At 26.0% G+C, this 19,536-nt stretch overlaps 2 protein-coding genes and 1 long non-coding RNA gene across 4 annotated transcripts; 1 reads left to right on the forward strand and 2 right to left on the reverse strand.

The window, feature by feature from the left end:
- Positions 1 to 1,205: 1,205 nt before the first annotated feature.
- LOC132924993 (uncharacterized) lies at positions 1,206 to 6,730 on the forward strand. The gene is made up of 4 exons (XM_060989428.1): positions 1,206 to 1,591; positions 5,629 to 5,861; positions 5,947 to 6,281; positions 6,383 to 6,730. The coding sequence occupies exons 1-4, from the start codon at positions 1,206 to 1,208 to the stop codon at positions 6,728 to 6,730; spliced, it is 1,302 nt and encodes a 433-aa protein (XP_060845411.1).
- Positions 6,731 to 11,100: 4,370 nt separating this feature from the next.
- LOC132926744 (caspase-3-like) lies at positions 11,101 to 13,479 on the reverse strand. The gene is made up of 8 exons (XM_060991133.1): positions 13,286 to 13,479; positions 13,052 to 13,191; positions 12,325 to 12,469; positions 12,094 to 12,261; positions 11,784 to 12,013; positions 11,587 to 11,720; positions 11,354 to 11,463; positions 11,101 to 11,272 (listed from the first exon to the last, which is right to left on the reverse strand). The coding sequence occupies exons 1-8, from the start codon at positions 13,418 to 13,420 to the stop codon at positions 11,141 to 11,143; spliced, it is 1,194 nt and encodes a 397-aa protein (XP_060847116.1). The 5' UTR covers positions 13,421 to 13,479; the 3' UTR covers positions 11,101 to 11,140.
- Positions 13,480 to 17,468: 3,989 nt separating this feature from the next.
- LOC132926737 (uncharacterized) lies at positions 17,469 to 19,173 on the reverse strand. 2 transcript variants are annotated; one of them, XR_009661518.1, is made up of 3 exons: positions 19,062 to 19,173; positions 18,155 to 18,271; positions 17,469 to 17,894 (listed from the first exon to the last, which is right to left on the reverse strand). It is a non-coding gene; the product is annotated as an uncharacterized LOC132926737 (long non-coding RNA). The 2 variants fall into 2 exon arrangements; XR_009661517.1 differs by having other exon boundaries at positions 17,469 to 17,907.
- Between the last annotated feature and the right edge of the window lie 363 nt (positions 19,174 to 19,536).

Genomic DNA, 19,536 nt, shown 5'->3' on the forward strand with positions numbered 1-19,536 from the left:
ATTACATAGAAATATTATGGACGAAACAGCATTGGGCATAAATAATTAGTTTTATTAATAGTTTCACAATTATTAATACAAATTAATTATTCCTAAGTATTAGCTCTATCTAGTTTAAAATTCTATTATGTATTGTTATTACTATAGAGATAGAATATTGACGACTTTCCATTTTTTTCCTTTGATTCTATAAAATACTATTATTGCTAATAATTATTCATTTAATGCTCCATTGATTCAGAATATACTTATTTTACTAAGCATTTTTTGGTTTACAACGTCATTTTTTATATTTTTAGTACCTAATTTTTGTACAATATAGAGCATTTTCTCGAATTTTAGATTTTTAATAAAATTTGTTCAAAAAATAATTGTATTATTATTATTGGTAGATTTTTGTTATTACAAGTGTTCTGAGTTTATAACTAATAAATAATAATCAACATCCTATCTCGTTATTAATACTTATTACATACACACTCATCGAATCTAATGCTTATATTTTTTATATTTTACTTTTTAATTTATTTTTAATAATTCTATAAATTTTTTTACTGTAAATTAAACTTGCATTTTTTAAGTCATTTTCTATATTTTTAGTTCATCAAAATCATACCTCTAGTTATTGTTTATGTATGTACCAAATTATTTCGTTTGCTAGTCAGTCTATAAGCACATATATGAAATTCTTGGATGAGATACCACCGATTCCAAATTAGTACTACCGATTTCTTTAAATATATTTTTTTAAAGTCGTTTATTATTTAATTGGAAAATAAATTTATTACTTTTATTTATAAAAATAAAATATTCACATAACAATTATGAATAAATTATTGTTATAACTGTTAACATATGTTCATTAATTTATTTTAACATTAAAATAATATTAATCATTGATTTTTGGATTTATAATTTATATAACATATTATTGTATTTTAGGTATGTTATAACTGTGAACAGTGAACATAATATTATTTTAGCGTATGCAAAAGCTTATAAATATAGTATAGTTTTGGGTAGTAAAGAGGATTAGGTCTTACATATAAATGCATTTTTTTGTTAACACAGTTATATAAAATGTATTATTATAAATTACAATTGTATTTACGATATTAATAACTTCTTACTTTTTAGCAGTATTTTCATTTTATTTTTTTGATACATAGGTTATATATATTTTTAAATGTTATGATAGATATACTATGAAACAACTTGCTGAGGCATTAGTTCAATGCGAATCAGACGAACAACGTCGCGAACACCTGATTGAATCACTCGATGATCTGTCATATGATTATCCCGATATTTACTCAATGCTATTTAGGGAGATGAATAAAAGAGAACTGGAAGCTAACGATCCGAACAAAATCTCCGAATGGTTAAGCAGTTCTAATAAGTCAAATTCAATTGTAAAAATTCACGAAGCATTGCTATTAGTTAAAAACGATGACATGATGATTAAAGAAGAAAATTTTGATAATTTAAAGCATATGCTTTGCCGCACAATAGAAAATGGAACTCACATGGAGGAGGTAGTAAAAATATGCTATTTGATTGAGAAATCTCCATCTTTGAAAAACATACACGAGTAAGTACATTTGTCTCCAATGTATAAGTACACTATTTCAAACAATATACTCCATTTTTATTTTATAAGTACCATTTGGATTTTGACAATATAACAATAAAAAAGGTATAACGTGTAATAAGGTCAGGACGATCCTTAAGGCTTGTTGAGCGAGAACCTTACCCTTGAGGGGCGTCGTTAAAATTATACACTATTCGGGTGTAACGATTGCAACACAATTGAGCTATTTTACCCTTCTCCCTGTAACAAACAGGTTAGCTCCCATTTTGCAGCTGTTTAATTTCGCCAAATTATTTAATTCATTTTTTTTTTAAACTCGGTTAGGTTTAATCATAATAGAAGATTAGTCATTAAAGGTAAAATAAGTTTATCTATAATTAATTGAAAAGCAATAGAAAAATGTAACTTAAGCCGAACTAAATATGTTGTATCGATCCTAGTAAATTTAGTTGGTGGGTTAGCATATGAAGCTTCAAACTTACACCTAAAGTTTTAGAGATTCAAGCCGCCAATGATCATACGACACTGATTGTGTATTGTGTTGTTGACTCTGCAGTTATCGCCGCTTGGACACATTATTCTTACTATTTTATTTTTAATTATTGGGGATTTATTAATCTATAACTTCAGAATTCAGATCGTTTCAAATGATAAATATTTCACTGTGCCTCTTTACAAATCAAAAATTCATAACCATGTTATAAAATAAAAACAATTTAAGATTTTTGCGGGGAAATGAACCGAGGAATGAAAAGGGGACAAACGGGATACGGCAAAATAAACATGATGGTTGCACTCGAGCCTATACCTAATATAGGTATTGTCCTTATGGGAGTTTGTAATTTGCACTTAAATTAAAGATATGTAATTTGCATTTAACACCACTGCAGGTAGTTGAAAATAGTGTTTTAATTTGCACCAAAATAAGGGTATGTAATTTGCACCTCTCTCAGGTAGTCAAAAATAGAATTTATAATTTACACAAAAATGATTATTTATTTGTTCGATTATCTAATATTCGATTTTGAAATATTCGATTATTCCTTGATATCCTCGTTGACCTCAAGACTAGATAGATACGAATGACTTTTTTTTATATTCATAATCATACGATTTTATATAAACTTACAGCAATATATGTATAAGCCCAGCTATTTTATAAATTAGAACTTATTTTATATATCTTAAAATTATATTAGGGTATAGAAACTTGTAAGTTGGTACTATCGAGATACTATCGAAAACATAATTGATTTTAATTTTGGTGCAAATTACACATGTTGTATATATTTTATGTCAATTTTGTTGCAAATTGACTAAAACCGTCCTTATTCCCCTTATTGGCATTATAAACATAATATGTCATATTTTTTCTGATAAAAATATTTGCCAAATATTGAAATATGTATAAAATAAATACTAAAATCACTAAAATTATATAAGTATTTATTTTATATATTATATTGGGAAAATACGTTTATGAAAAAAAATTTGTCAAAAGTTTATAATATCATATATTAATAAAGTATACAGTCGAACTTAGTACACTCGAAGTTGGTCAACTGTACTTTTAAATAGTTTATTGAAAAAATGTTAAAAGAGCAATATAGGTAATATTATAGACTCGAGCATAATCGTGGTGTATTTTTTTCAGGTAAAAAGGTAAAATAGATTCAATAGTGCTAGTCAGTACACACATTCGTATTAATTATACAAATTTACTTATAATTATAATATGACTGTTTTTTATATGTTTTTTTTAATAACAGGAACTGTACTTATAAAATAATACTCTTTTTAATCATTTTTAATAATTTTCTAGGAATATATAACTATTAAAATGAACTTGATTGATCCATGATTAAAAATACAATATATTATTCTGTAAAAATTATTTAGTTATTTGAAAGTGGCACAAATTACAATTTGAATAAGGTGAATAATGACGCAAATTACAATTTTTTAAGGTACAAGATAGCGAAAATTACAAACTACCCTTTTATTAGGTTTTATGTGACGCAGACTTAACCTGAAAAAGTAGCACAAATTAACAAAATTAATTTTCAGATATGGTGCAAATGATATACATATTTTTTTCTTTAGGTTGTTTTTTGCGCAAATTGCATACACCCGCGTTTTTCGCATGCAGCTCGAGCGTAATTGTATTTCACCGCACTATTCATAACGACACATTTTAGACCATTCGATACTCCACAAATTGTTTTTATTGTTAAAAAGGAAATTTGATGGGTCAATAATTAAAAACGGCTCACATTTAATAGATAGTTAAAAATTAAACATTTATAGTTGTTTAATAAATCGTTGTAAAATTAATTTAATACATGAGATCTAATAATTTTTATATTAGTTTAAAATAATTAAATTTATAATAAGGTAAAATAAAGTATGCATATACTATTATACTTAAATATCTAAATTGAAATAAATGTGCATTGTGCATCCTAATGTTTTCAAATATTATATTAAAATAAATCAATAATTGCAATGATTATTATTTTGTGATTTTGATTAAATTTGATAACAACTGCGTTCAAATAATGTGATTTTAAATAAATATGTGTCTTATTGTTACATATATTGGTACGTGCGCTATTGAATGGTTTGATTATTGGAAAACTACCAATGCGTATTTTTTGTATAAAAGTGTGTGGATTTGAACGACAGTCTTTTTTTTTTAATGTACAGTTATGACGTAGTTATGACAACGCCGCGGCACCACTAGTCCCGCATTTTCATACATACAATAAAAAATTAAAGTCGACGAGTAAAAAATATATCATCTTAGTCGTGTAAATTCTCTTAATGATTAATGTTTAAAATTTATATTAATATATTATATATTTAAATTGCATATGTATATGATGTTACCATTTGGGTTATATTTTTGGTGGCAGATAGGTAGATACTATAGGAAGGTACCTATTAATATACGATATTTTTCTGAATAATTATAATGGCACAGCGATAGCTCGTCGCTACAATAAGTACCGTTAAACTAAAATATGATGATATCATTGATATTAATTATAAATTTGCTGATTTAAAAAGTTGAAAGCTTATTTGTGATATATTTTATTATGTATTACTATTTATTGGCTTATTGTATTAATATTATTATATCGTTATATCAAAATAAATATTAGGCTGTGTTATTAAATAACTTATTTATTATCATATTATTTTTGATAGATTCGTACTGTATTTTAAATATTGTATTAAGTTTTAAGTATCTCAAAATAATACACTATTGAATTGAAATTTATTAAAATAGTTGATACTTTAGACTTTCAGTCCACTATACTAATACCGAAAAAAAAGGTAAATTCAGTCAAAATACTTTTTGTTTTACAGCTATTTAAAAATGTATAAAATCATTAACCTCGTTTTCTCATAATATGGTCATTAAACTATTTTTTTGATAGTGTGATAATAATATTCATTTTTTAATTATTCGTCATGTAGTACAGACAACAGACAGCATGATCACGTATTGTGTGCGTTGCCAACATCTATAACTCAGCCGATGCGCATTGGCAATTTGTTTTAAGAATTTTTTTTATATTCATATAAGTAACTAGTGACAGTAAGCATAAGCTTTCCAAAGTGTTGAATTAATTTAATTTTATAAATAAAAAAGTCATAAGTTTTAAATTAGGAGTTCTGGAAAATTTTATATAGTAGTATAATAGTTAAATATGTCACTGATTATAATGCAAATTTAGGCACTACAGTTTTACTCTATCATGACTCACGAGCCGCATAAATCGTAAAGACGTCCCTGAATAAGGTGTACAATATTTACATATATGTACATGTATAGATTTATAAAAATAAGAGTAACAAGTTATAAATTATATTTAAATAAAATAGGTATAATAGTTGATAACTATAATATTTCAACTACTTAACTGCAAAAATTTATAATTATAAAAATAAATATAAACTGTGTAACTCGTCTTTTTTAATTATTAATTAAAGACATTTCCTTTATGATAGTATATTTTAATTAATTTTAGACTTTTGAAACACCTTGTTGAACAAGTAAAACAACTGCCCAACGATAATAATTGCTACATGGACATGGATGATTACTGGAAAGATTATTTCAAACGAACTCAAATCGACTTTTCCGAATCCCTGGATATCCAAAGTGTTCAACAAGAACAAAAACATAAACAGGACGCACGTGTGTGGAAGAAAATCAAACACTTACATTTAAATCCTCTGCACGATCTTCCTAATTTCGACCGTAAGAGTTATTAAACACACTCATAGACTGATTTGTTTAGTTATAAAGCGTTATCATTTAAAATTATGTACAATTTTTATTTCAGTGAAATGTTTTGGTAATAACCATCTCGAAATGGTTGTAGCCGCTCATAGGCGTAATATTTTGGGTGACCAGACGACGATCGTTGATCAGGACATGGATGGGGCATTCACCAAATGGCTTCACTTTTGTAAGCTAAAAAGATACCAGTGGTTTTTCAATAACCTCAGCTACCTTGAAATTGTACTTATTGACGAGGAAAATATCGAAAAGCTTATAGCCAAGGTGAACAGGAACTCTACGAAGGAAAATAACATTAAGGATTGTGCTCAGAAGAAAATATGCGTGGAGACAAAAGTTTTGAGACATAGACCAATAAAACTGAACAATTTGATAACGGTAATCACGCAGCTAAACGTTTTGAATTCAAGTATTTTTAATGCATTATTAGGTACCTACGAATAATATTATATCAATACCCGATTTCAAATGAATTGCAGGCCTTAGAGTCCAATGTGGATTTGGATGACATGAGCAAATTTATTACGTACATGCGGAAGATACTTCATTATCCCATCCCGAATAAGAACTGTGTCATCGACGAGCAACTACAACAAGATATAATCACCATTATAGACAAATATATGAATCATCTAATGAAAATACTTGACACGGTTGAATTCCTTGCCGCCAAAAGCCGGCTCGGAATTATCATTAACAAGTACCTAGAGTGCATATCGTTAATCAACGGAAATCAGACGTTCACAGATCATCATATCAATTTACTGTGTATTTTCGAAGAAGTACTGAAGAATAAAGTCCTTAATATGCACAGAGACTTCAACTAAATATAATAATTAACTATTCCGCGTGTTTTCTACGTTTTTCTTGATTTTACATTATTATTGTTTTAAGAAATCGTTGTTTTCGTTTTAAATGCATGTAAATTGGAACCTTCACTGTTGACAAATAAGTATTTATCTGCCACATATACTAACCAAATATTAATAGAATAAAACTTTCGTCGATTATTAATTATAAGGCACCTATACTTGTTAGTTGTGTTTACGGCTCTACTATATCAGTCAACCATCGGTCGAAAATCATTTATTTAAATATACGAAATTTATAGCAAATATTTCTCGATATCTTAAAGTTCGGATTAATCTAGTACGTGGTCGTCGTATACACGTATAATATTTAGTGAAAAAAAAATATATTCTTGTTTGTTACAATTTTAAAATGTATCTATTTTATTATATTATTAACATAATATTATGTAGTGTGGTGTCATGTTAAATGTCAATAATCTTCAAACCGATCCTACGAGCACTTTATTTTAAAATATTATTAATGAATTTGGATGAGTTATTTATCGTAATAGTTAATGCTGGTTTTAAAAGTTTATAGCAAAATATATACTCAACACAAATTAATTATACAAATATAGCAATGGTGAAGAAAGACAATTATTATAGGTAACCATATTATTTTTAATCTGTATGAACTATTATTGTTTACTGACTGTGCTAAAATTCATTTTTAATTATGTATAATTATTATTCACATTTATTTGAAAGTTTACCAAAAAAATCGGATTGCGATCGTGAATGTCTGTCTGCACCTGGTGGTAGGATACTATATTTTATACAAATATGGGACAGTTGTATTTAATTTTTACGGTTTAACTATTTTTACGTATTATATTATGTTCGATTCATGTTCTCGTCTAATACCTACCATGTAATGTGTGTAGACGTGGTACACGTGTAATAAATAATAATGTGCCCGTATACATAGTCAATTTATGGGACCCATAGAAGGTATTATGGGTCTTATGTATTTGTCATTTATTTTATGTCTGTTAAAAATTACCCGTATTCATCCATGTGGGAAGGTTGATTTTTCGAAGGACACATAAAGTTATGCAATCGATTTTTTACAAATAGAAAAATTATGTCATATTTTTACATTAGATAGTTGCAAAAAGTCAATATACAATCAATAATTTTCAACCATATTTTGTAGTTTATTTTGAAAATTATATTATAATATTGTCGCTGGCGTGTAGCGTAATATTTATAGATTTTATTAATCTACAAACTTCTGTTCTTAATTATATTTCTTCTCCTGCTTAGTTACTCATTACGATATAACATTATACATTTAATATGATGTTGGTGATTACTAGGGCTCGGAAGTTGTTCCATTTGCATGTTTTTTTTTTGAATCATTTATTGCTAAGTGAACTATAAATTCATTCTAAGACACTACGAAAAACATATCAAAAGTTTATAGTGCATATTTTTGCATATTTCTTAATTTTACAATTTTTTAGAGCATATTTTATAATTTATGAAGATTTAGTATCATTATAATTCGTAAATAAAAAAATAAATACATTAATATTAAGAGATATTATTAGATATTCTTTTATCGTATTTTTTTTTTTTTAAATTATGATTAAAAATTAAAAATCAGAATTATTTTTATTGTTTCGCTTTTTCCGCGTTTATAATATTTTATAAAATATTTCTGCAAAAAAATAAAATATAAGTGCATATTTGTACTTTTTAAGCGCATAAGTGCATGCATATTTAGTACTTTTTAAGTGCATTAAGTTCCGAGCCCTATAGTGATCACTATATAACGTGAGACATGATAAAATATATTTGCACTGCGCAAAACATGTTTACTGTTTACACGAAATTTAATGATTACAGATAACACTTTAATACTGCTCAATATAATTTAAATTAGTCCTGAAAACCATATGTATATTAAATTAAATATTAAATCGTTAAAATTATATTTTTATCGTAAGTAATATAGCGTAATTTTATTATATAGTCCGTCTATGTACAAAAAAATGATTCATCAAAGTACTGTTTTCAGAGACTCAGAGTTCAGGATTATCGAAGGAATTTCCTATCAAATTTTCAACAAATTCGACTAAAACGAGAAAATATATTTTATTTCCTTAAACAGTCATTGAGTGAAATGTAATGAAACAGACAGGTGTTACTGGAATATCTGTAGTTGGTCCTTGTATTGACTGTATAAATATAAAAATATGAAAACCTAGTGGTCCCTATCATAAAGTTTTTAAAAATCGCTAAGCTTGTTTCTCACTAAATATTAAAGTAAAATCTTAAAATCATTTCATTAATCCAAACATTAAATCCTTAAAAATATCAAATAGAGGAAGACAGATGTTCATTAACTCACGGATTTTCCCATGCTTTTTTGACTGATATAAACTTACATATAAGTGCCAATAAAATTTTAAGCATGCCAAAAAACAATTATAAAAAATACATAATTACTTTTATACATTTACAAGAAAATAATTACAATAATTAATTAGAATAGTACCTATACAAAGGAACGCTTTTTAACGAAAAAATTATGCTTTTATATTAATTTTTTTTTAAACGGTCACCATTAATAAAAATAGTAAAAACATATTTTTAACTATATTAAGACAATTTTTAATATATAACATATCTGATGCTAAAATTAATATTAAGTGTTTTTTATTAAAATAAAAATCATCAAATTAATTTTTATTTATTTCTGAACTACTATTAAATAATGTAGGTCGTTTGTGGTCCTCAAATATTAATTCATAATGTGGTGACTTGATCGTTATAAGAAGCTATTATGATTTTTTTTTTAATATAAGGTATGAATGTATGTATTTTCTTATAATAACAATAATTAAATTTACTCTTTTCAGGAAATAATGTTTATTTTAATGTTTGACTTGTTTATTTATTATGTAAAATATTAATGTCTAGATGACATGGCCTTACAATAGTAGCAAGTGTTAAAAAAAAAAACACACATCATTGTAAAATCAATACATTCATCACTCTGTTCAGAATCTAATATTTTAAATTTAAAAATACAATAATTTTAATAATTAGTTAGTTTGATAAATTGTAACTTACAAACGTGACTAAAATCAAGAACTGGCCCAAATTAATGAAATATATGCCAATCTGAGTAATTAATTGCAAATTTATTAGTAATAACTTATCACTAATAAGTTATAGTATCATGTGCCATAAAATTAACAATGCAATTATTTGACGGTAAAACAGAATTTACAGAACTACGTCCATCTGCGTGTCATGTTCAAAAGTTGAGCAAGAAGAAATATAAAAAAAAATATCACAGATAGATTAGATAATAAAATTGTCGTAGTGATCATGTCGATAATTCATCATTGGAATCGTTTTAAATTGATATTTAAAAACTAATTACAATGTTATCTTTCACATAAACATACTTATATTACTATACTAGTAATACATAATATTGATATAAAATTTACTTGAAAATAATTGAATTAAAATATAAATATATATAGTATATACTTATAAAATAAATATAATTTAAAAATATTTTTTTTAGGAGGGGGTGTCTGCTACATTCATAAACTCTGTATGAATTGTCCTGTGGACTAAAATATGTTATCAACTGTCATCATCATCTATAACATACAAATATACCATAATTAGACACTAGAAGCCACGATAAGCAATTAAAAATTGGGTATCGCTCTGCTGTATAGTAGAGATGGACAGTAGGTCACTGATCACTTTAATGGATGTGTTAAATTTGAATACAATGACAGGTATCATTGTATACGAAAAACGATTCTGAACGGAGATGATTTGTCAGTCAATGATTTTTGCGGTTATAATATATTTCGTAAACATTTGAACTTTAAATGCTTATAAACAAAAATTGTGACTAACGATTTCTGATTTTTTTTACTACGATAAGTACAACTTATAATAAACCTTGTATTAAATTTTAAATTTTTTGAATAGCCAAATTTTTTTTATCGGCATTTTAAGAAAAAAAAAAATTAAAAATGAGATGAAAATGAAATATGACATATTACAATAAACAAATACAATAGTGTTGTATCTGATATAATTAAAAATAATGTTAACCAACTTTTATGAGATAAGAAAGCAAATTAAGTATTTTATAAACAGTATATTATGTGAAATGTGATAAGTATCGGACATAACTGTTTAAATAATTATTTTGGAGTTTATAAAGCGTATTATATTTTGAAATATTATAACTTAAAAAAAACGTGTAATGGGTAAGATTTTGATACTTAATTTTAATGAAAAAAAAATACAAACAAATTATTAATATACTTTAATATTATTATAAAATAATTTACAAACCATAACATAAAAATAAATAAACTTTTGTAGGATTAAAGTAGTCATTCAATTATGATCTGAATTATCGTCATATAAGCCTGGATTAAAGTAAAAATATTTGTTGAAACCTCTGCAAATCCATTCTACTGTTTGAAACCCACGCTCAATGCTATTCAGTTTTTCTAATTCAATGTCCACCTAAGGAAATAAAAAAAATAATTATATTCATCTTGATAATAATAGTGTAAATAATTTTTAAAGTAAAAATGTATTATTTACCAATTGAATCATTTGAAACAAATCAGTATCACAAGCTTTTTCCCGAAATACTTGACACAATTTTTGTACAAACCATGACCCATCTAAAGGATCATGTTTTGCAGTACACCCTTTAAAAAAAAAAAGAAAAATACTATTTTTAAAACAGTTGAAAAGATGATAAGTAAATCAATATAAGTAATCATTATATCAATTTATTATTGTATTTATAATAATTAATAATTTTGATTTACCAGGTAGTGTGGCATATGCTATGAACACGTCTCTATAATAGAGGTTCCTAATTGTAAACGGAGGTTTATTCCTATTTTGTAAATAATTTTTTCCACCATCACAATATTTCCAGCCAAATTCATGGTTTCTTCCTCTTCAATAATTAAAAGTATTTATTGTATATATTAAAAACACAACAAAATTATGTACACCTTACCGACACGCATCAATAAAAAATAACTTTGGTATATTTATGGTTAAGCCTTTATTTACAAATTGTTCAATGAGCCAGTCAGTATTAATAGTAAAACCATCCGTAGTAAATACATCCGATAATCTGGTTGCATCTTTTCCAGCATGACCATGACACATTATAAAAACAACAATGGAGTTAGCTTTTCCACTATAGCATATATTTACAAATGCATCGATAACATTTTTAATTTCCTATAGACAAAAGAAAATTTAAAAGTCAATATTTTCAAAGAATTTCTTTTTATACTTTAACTTATATTTTGTTTGCTTACTTTTTCAGTTACATCTACTTTTGTGTGAACAATATATCCTAGGCCTTTAAATAATTTATTTAAGTTTGCCATGTTAACATCTAATCCTGTTCTTTCATCATTATCTTTTATATCATTAATACTTAAAAACAATGCATGACCCTTAGGATTTGATTTCATTGGATAAGTCTGTGAAAATTAATATTTTAATGTTTAAATATTTAACAAAACTAAGTACTAAAATAAACATACACCAATTGGTAAAAGTGTTTTATCATTATCCATGAGTTTACGTTCTGGATGAATTTTGACATAAGGTTGATCCACTTCTAATATGTTATTTTCAAACGTAGCGTCTAATACTTTAATTGAACTAAGTTTTTGTTCTCCTTTCTCACTGCAAAATGTTTGTAAATTTTAAATTAATAAGTCATGTAAAAAAAAAAAACTATAATAAACTTAGATAGTATGACATTTTTTATTATATAAATTCTTGAACAATTCAAACACTAATGCAATTCTTGAAAAAAAGATATATTTTTACTTGTTTATTGAAATGTATCAAATAAATAAACTATACAACAGATACGAGTACTAGGAATTGAAAATAAAAAATATTTCAATGATAGCAAATAATGAATCTTTTGGGTCAACTGAATACTCATTACATTTTTATTCTTTATTAGGTACTCTTGTTACTAAACATACCTAACATTTTATAGGTTTTTCTCTTGATTATCTTATTCATGAATTTTCTTTTTTTATGAACAATAGTTTTGTTTGAATCATTCTTTATTCCGTATTTAAAAAAAAATTTCCCATGGTTGATGACAAAATAATGAATCTTATATATATATATGTATACAGATCGACTAACTAATACAGTTCATTTGTAATTTAAAATAGAAATTATATTATTGCTTATTTTCATTAAATTTGGAATAAATTAGTAAAACAAATATAAACAAATATAAGGCACCTTGTTTTGGATGAAATTAAAATGTTGAAAGCTTTTATGTTGTTCGTTTCTTTTAATACTTTGCATAAATCTGTAAATGCTTTTGGCCCCCGTCCTTGAATTAATTCATATAATTTTTTTACTGAATCTTCTTGGGGATCCTACAACAAAACAAATAAAAATTTAAATAATTGTAAATTCTAAATAACACTTGGATGTGTAAGAGAAGAATAAAATTAAATGAAATTGTCTTACCAAAATATAATCTTTCATCCATTCATTTATCACATTGTTTTCTAATAGATTATCAACAATTGTTTTTAAATCAAAAGTAGCATTTATTAATTGAGACATACAGTTGTTAATCAGTTTTCGATGGTATTGATCCATTTTGACTGAGTCACCGTAGTAGGGAAAATTCAATAAAAGTATATATTCAAAACTAAGTGAAATACCAGTGGCGGCTTTGGGGGTATTTTTTTGGTGAGGCGACTTATGTATCACCCCCCCTCTTCATAACAAAAATTAAACTTCATAATAATGTAATTTAAAAATATAAAAATAATTATAACTATAATAATATACTTGTTACGTATAGTAAATAATATAATAAAGTGAACATTTTAAAACTTGGTAGTCCTGAAAAGGACTTTTTTAAGTATACATTATACCTACCTAATACCTAGTCTTGAAAAAGACTTTTTAAGTAAACCTAGTCTTGAAAAAGACTTTTTAAGCAAACCAAGTCTTAAAAAAGACTTTTTAAGTATGCAAAATTCTGAAACTATGAATTAAATAAAACTATATCAAACTATTATGTTTTGTATGTTAAATTTATACTCCTATCTTTTTGATTAGCATATATGTTTATAATATTATCATAAAATGATTCTGTCTCTAATAATATAACAACTTCGTCTGTCACTAGATTCATATTCATAGTGTTAAATGTTAAATGAAAAGCACAAGTTGACAACACAAGTAAAATTTAAACGAATTTAAACAAAAAAGCACGACACGAGCGACGACTGCTGACGACACGATCGAGATATAAACTAATAAACTAATAATGAAATTGGTTTCATTAGGCGCTGTTACAATAATAACGGTTTATCGGTTTATGATTATGCAATAATATCTATATTATGTTATTGTTGAACGTGCCGCAGACATGATTGCGGGCTAACTATCTATTTTTAGTATTAGAGGCGATGAAAAAGTCGCCTCACTAAGATCATTGCGCATGCGCTATTCAGCTTATTTAACAGTCGCGCGCATTCGCGTACATTCGCATGTGTGTGTAATTAATGTACACAAGTTACAATTCTGAGGCGACGTTGAACGTCGCCTCTCTGACGTCATCGGAATATTTCCGCCGGCTGAAATATGAGCGTTGGCTTACGTAATTATTATTTCGTGCATTTCTTATCGGTTTATTGCTATTTTTTGGTAATAAACACGAAATAATATTATACTATAATAAAATAAATGATAATTCATATTATTAAAATTCGTAAAGAAGAATTTTTTTCAAATAAAATCATAAAAATGTTAAAAATTATTAGCGAAATGTTATTGTCAAGAAATATACTTTTAGCGTATAATTTGCTACAAAATTTTAGGTGAGGCGGCGCCTCACTTGCCTCACCCCCAAAGCCGCCACTGTGAAATACTAAAGTATTGTTCTTAGTAGATACTTAATAACACGTTGAAACAACTTAAAAATTGTTAGTAATTATGATATTAAATACTCGACTTAAATAGTAAAAATATATAGATATTTTAAATAACAATAGTTATTATAGTTTATAATAGTGACTTGACACTGCCTAATGGCTGTTAACAAAACTTGTTGAACCTAAAATGACGGGGTACTTAAATGATACTATGCGAGCATGAATAAGCACTTTTTTCTGTGATAAGTGTTGACAAAATGAAAAATATTTACACTCCTTTTTTGAATATTAGAGTTACACCAATAACCTAAAAAAACTAATAAATTCAACTTCACAAATAATATTTGAATAAATCTTTGGTTTTGGTTAAAAAATGTATTATTTTCGTGTTATAAGTAAATTATAAGGTGTATTATATTTCTACCATCGCCATATAGAAAGTTAGGTCTGAGTGATTGTGTCGTTAAAAACGGATAGCGAATATTTACAACTTCTATGGCAGAAACAAATTTTATAATGTGGAATATTTAGTAGGCATTCAATTTTTTTTATAAATTATGTTTTATTAACTACTGTTATTTTTTCATTGTCATTTGTGTGCAAATAATATTATACTTTTTATGCCACAAAACAATTTTTTACTCAATATAAATATTATTATAACCACACTACCACAGAATAATTAACCTAACCTAAATTTTGTGATGAAATGAGATAACAACTAGCAACACTATTCTTTTCTACTGTCTTTTTTAAACAAGCTATCTCGGATTCTCGGTCGTGTTTACATAAGGCAATAAGCTAATAATGTATTTAAAAATATTTTTTTCATGTATTGCTTGTCTCCCATTTTATAGTGAATTGATCATTAAAAGAGAATCCATAAAAATATATTTTTAAACACTTGTTTTGTAATAATATAACATTAGTGTTTTTATGAAATATAATAAATAAATAATAAATTAACAATCTTGTATGCATTTCTATTGAACACGATTAGCCAGATAAATGTATTACAATACATTTAAGTATCTATGTATAGTAAAGTTTTTGTGCTACTATGTTAAAAGTAGACACATTTAGTTTTTGAATTAATCACGATCAGGTTGCCTTGTTTTTAATTCAATTCAAGACTTATAATATAAATACCACTTTTACAGATGTCTCAAAATGTTATAAATAATACTCAGTGTTTCGTTAGTATAATGCACATACCTATAGACGTATAATTTATGAATCTGTAAATAAGTTGAAGAATCAGTCAAATCACTTCTTCCAAATTTGAAATTAATAACTTATGTTTTATCAGTAGACAGTAAGTTCAATATAACACTATTTATTCGCATAAGCTAAATGTATTAAAATTCAGGTTCAAATCATGACTTATTTAAGATATAATTTGACTTATGATTGTCACTTATCAAATGAGAATTGGGAGTTGACTTGATGAATTAACTCATTAAAATAAACTCAATTGAGTGAATTGATTCATCAAAGTGAGCGAGTCACAATTCCCATCTCTAAACCTATCTAATATGGTTGTAATTAAATGGCATTAATTGTTACTGAACAAAGCAATTGTAATTGTATCTGTTTATAGGAAATAAATATAAGTATACAAAAAAATAATAATTATATACTATACCTTATGTTTTGATACATACAATATTCTAAGTTTTTGGATAAAAACTTTGAAAATCTAATATAAGGTTTTGAAGGTTTCTTATAAACATAAGTTGATTATTATATCAAAAATTGATATTCACAATATCTTTTTACAAACAATAAGATTTAAATATGTAATACATTCTTCCATACAAGTTTTGCTAACAAAGATAACAGGAAAAATTTAAGTACAAGTCAACAAATATTTTTATAGCTCATATACAATTATGATATCCCATCAATTCGTTTAAGTTTTTTTTATTGTGATCTAAATGCTTTAATTGTAAAAACTTATAAAACTCCCCTATTACTTAAATAAAATTATATTCTATACCCAATAAAATTTTCAAAATATTTTATGCTTTTTTTAGTACCTAGATGGAATTTTTTCACTTCTTTTAACATTTTATTATTAATTAAATCGTTTTAATGTATTTTTAATTATCATGAAACTTTTTTTCTCCATTTTTAAACATTTGCCAAGTATACAATCAAATAATTATAGGTAAGCGGGTACCAATTTGCTGTATATTAGGTGTTGATAAAGGTGTGTTAAATTTGAATTCAGTGATCAATTATTGATTATTATACGAAAAAATCTTAGAATCTTGAAGTATACATAGACAATTAATTTTAGACATTTTAAATTAAAATTTGGACTAGATTAATTATTTAAAGATACACATATTTTTTTGAAATGTTATTTTGTTATAATTTAAAAATATTATATTTCATGGGATCTTAATACTTTTACATTTAATGAATTATCATGAATACTACTGTAAATAATGACATTTTTGATTAATTTCAAGAAATTACCTATTTATACTATACAGTAGAACTCCGATTATCCGGACTAATTAATGTCAAAGGTGGTCCCGATAAACAAATATCCGGATGATTGATATATGACATATTAATAATTATATAATTATATAATTGTATGAATATATTGTATGTATGTATTTATTATTAATATGTATGTACTATAATTTGAAATTTGTAACAATAAAAAATAATTTTATTATAATATTTAACTGAAAAAGAATAAGCTATAAATACAATAACATATTTTAAAAGAAATTTTTAAGCCGTTAAATCTTTTTTCTTGTCTGGTTGATAGGCGTTCGGATAATCGGAGTTCTACTGTTTTTCACAAAACAGATCTATGTACATATTAATATATTAACTCCAATATTCTTAGAAACACTATTTAACATATAAAAAATATAATAATATAAAAAAATAATAATAATAAATAATAATAATATTAAATTATTCCATATTTACATTAAATATTACACACATAACTAATAAAAACATTTGTGTATTTTAAATTCAACTAAACTTTTTTCCAAGTTTAAAATTGATTTCACACCAATATTACTGTATAATATAATTAAAAATGGCAATCACCATGTTGATTTTAGAATACTTCGATTGTATCACCGTCTTCCATATCTATATAGGCTGGAGTATCAGTCTCATTAACTTGTTGTCCATCATATCGAAATCTTACTGTGCTAAAAGTAAGACCTTGAAATTTTCAATTTTGAATGTATTAAAAATATTTAAATTATTAATGTAAATAAATCAGCATATAAACTTAATTAATACTAGCCATAGATAAATATATTATTTAGTAGATTCTCGATGAAATATATTTCGTATACAAATAGTTTCAAAATTAAAATATTTTGCGATAAATTAATCTAAAATTTAGTCAGTAAAACTATAACTGTTATAATTGTAATAAAATACTTATAATATTATTTATATTTACAGTTTTTTTACAGTAGACAAACATTAATTTTTTTAGTTGAGTAACTGTCTTCGTTTTAAATGGAAGCATTAAATTATCTTTACCGAGTACTTTTAAATTTATTTGATCAGGAGATACCTAAATAAAATAAACATTTTTAATTAATAATTGAGGTTTAAAAAATTAACAAAATTACATTTTGTATCAAAATAATTCATAATCAAATCAAAAGTCAGTGCTAAATATAATCAATGTTATTGATAATGATTCTCAACTGTATACATGTCATACACATAGAGTAATATAGAGAGGTCGTTTCTTTATAAGGCCAGTATACTAGATTTGATGCGCTCTTAGACACTAATTTGTAGTTTACCCTATAGTACTATAGTGATAACCAATATCAGTTATGTACATAGCACATGTAAAAAGGGGGTCTAACTGTTCCTCAATAGTTTTATTGAACGGCCTCTCTATATTATTCTATGATACATGTAGGTCAGTGATTGTTGTAAATTTTATGTTTAAGGTTTCAAATTCTATAGATGACTATCACCACTTTTAGGGCTATAAACATAATGACTTTCGATAAGATAAGAGCTATGGTACTAGCAAATCACAATTGTTTTATACTATTAAACATAATATATGAAATAAACGAGCGTTCATAGGAATGAAATAAAGCATTTTGACAAGGAGGGTAGAGTCCAACGCCATGAAATACTAATTTTAAGACAGAAAATGCGGCGAGTAAACCGCTTGGTGAAGTAGCAGAAGGTAATAAGAAATCTGGGGCGTGTGGTGGTCATGGACACCTGTCGTATACGGTAAGCAGCAGACGCGACCGGTCATCAGGTCTTGTTTCCGACACCATTACGAATGACGCTAAACACGTATTATTTTTTCGCGGACGTTTGTAATTACTTACTTTAGAATTCATGGTAATTTTTAGATAAATTTGTTCAATAAAATAAACGGTGACGGCAACAATGAAATGTCTGTAGAAAATTTTTCGACAGACGTCAAACGACAGAGACGAGCAACAACTATATATATATATATATATTTATTATAAATTAACGGAAGTATGATAATGATACTATCGAGTTCAAAACGTAAACAACCAAACCGTCCGTAATTGCTGGCGTGTCTCTTGTTAGGCTGGTACCACCGCCGACGCAACAAAATGCCAACACAGGAAAGTGAACAATTAATCATAACACATATTATGTCACAGAACAATGTTGAAGCGACGACACTCGATGAGGTGAGCTGTCGCTGTGGCTAGCTACGAGTGCTACGACTATCCCTACGGTATGAAGTATTCATAGACATATATAAAAAACTAGATAGCCGACTAAGCGCTGTACAGAATTTTGAAGTTTGTCCGCCGTCTGCCTAAA

Source organism: Rhopalosiphum padi, chromosome 3 (genome assembly GCF_020882245.1).
Source record: "Rhopalosiphum padi isolate XX-2018 chromosome 3, ASM2088224v1, whole genome shotgun sequence".
In the NCBI taxonomy this organism is placed as follows: domain Eukaryota; kingdom Metazoa; phylum Arthropoda; class Insecta; order Hemiptera; family Aphididae; genus Rhopalosiphum; species Rhopalosiphum padi.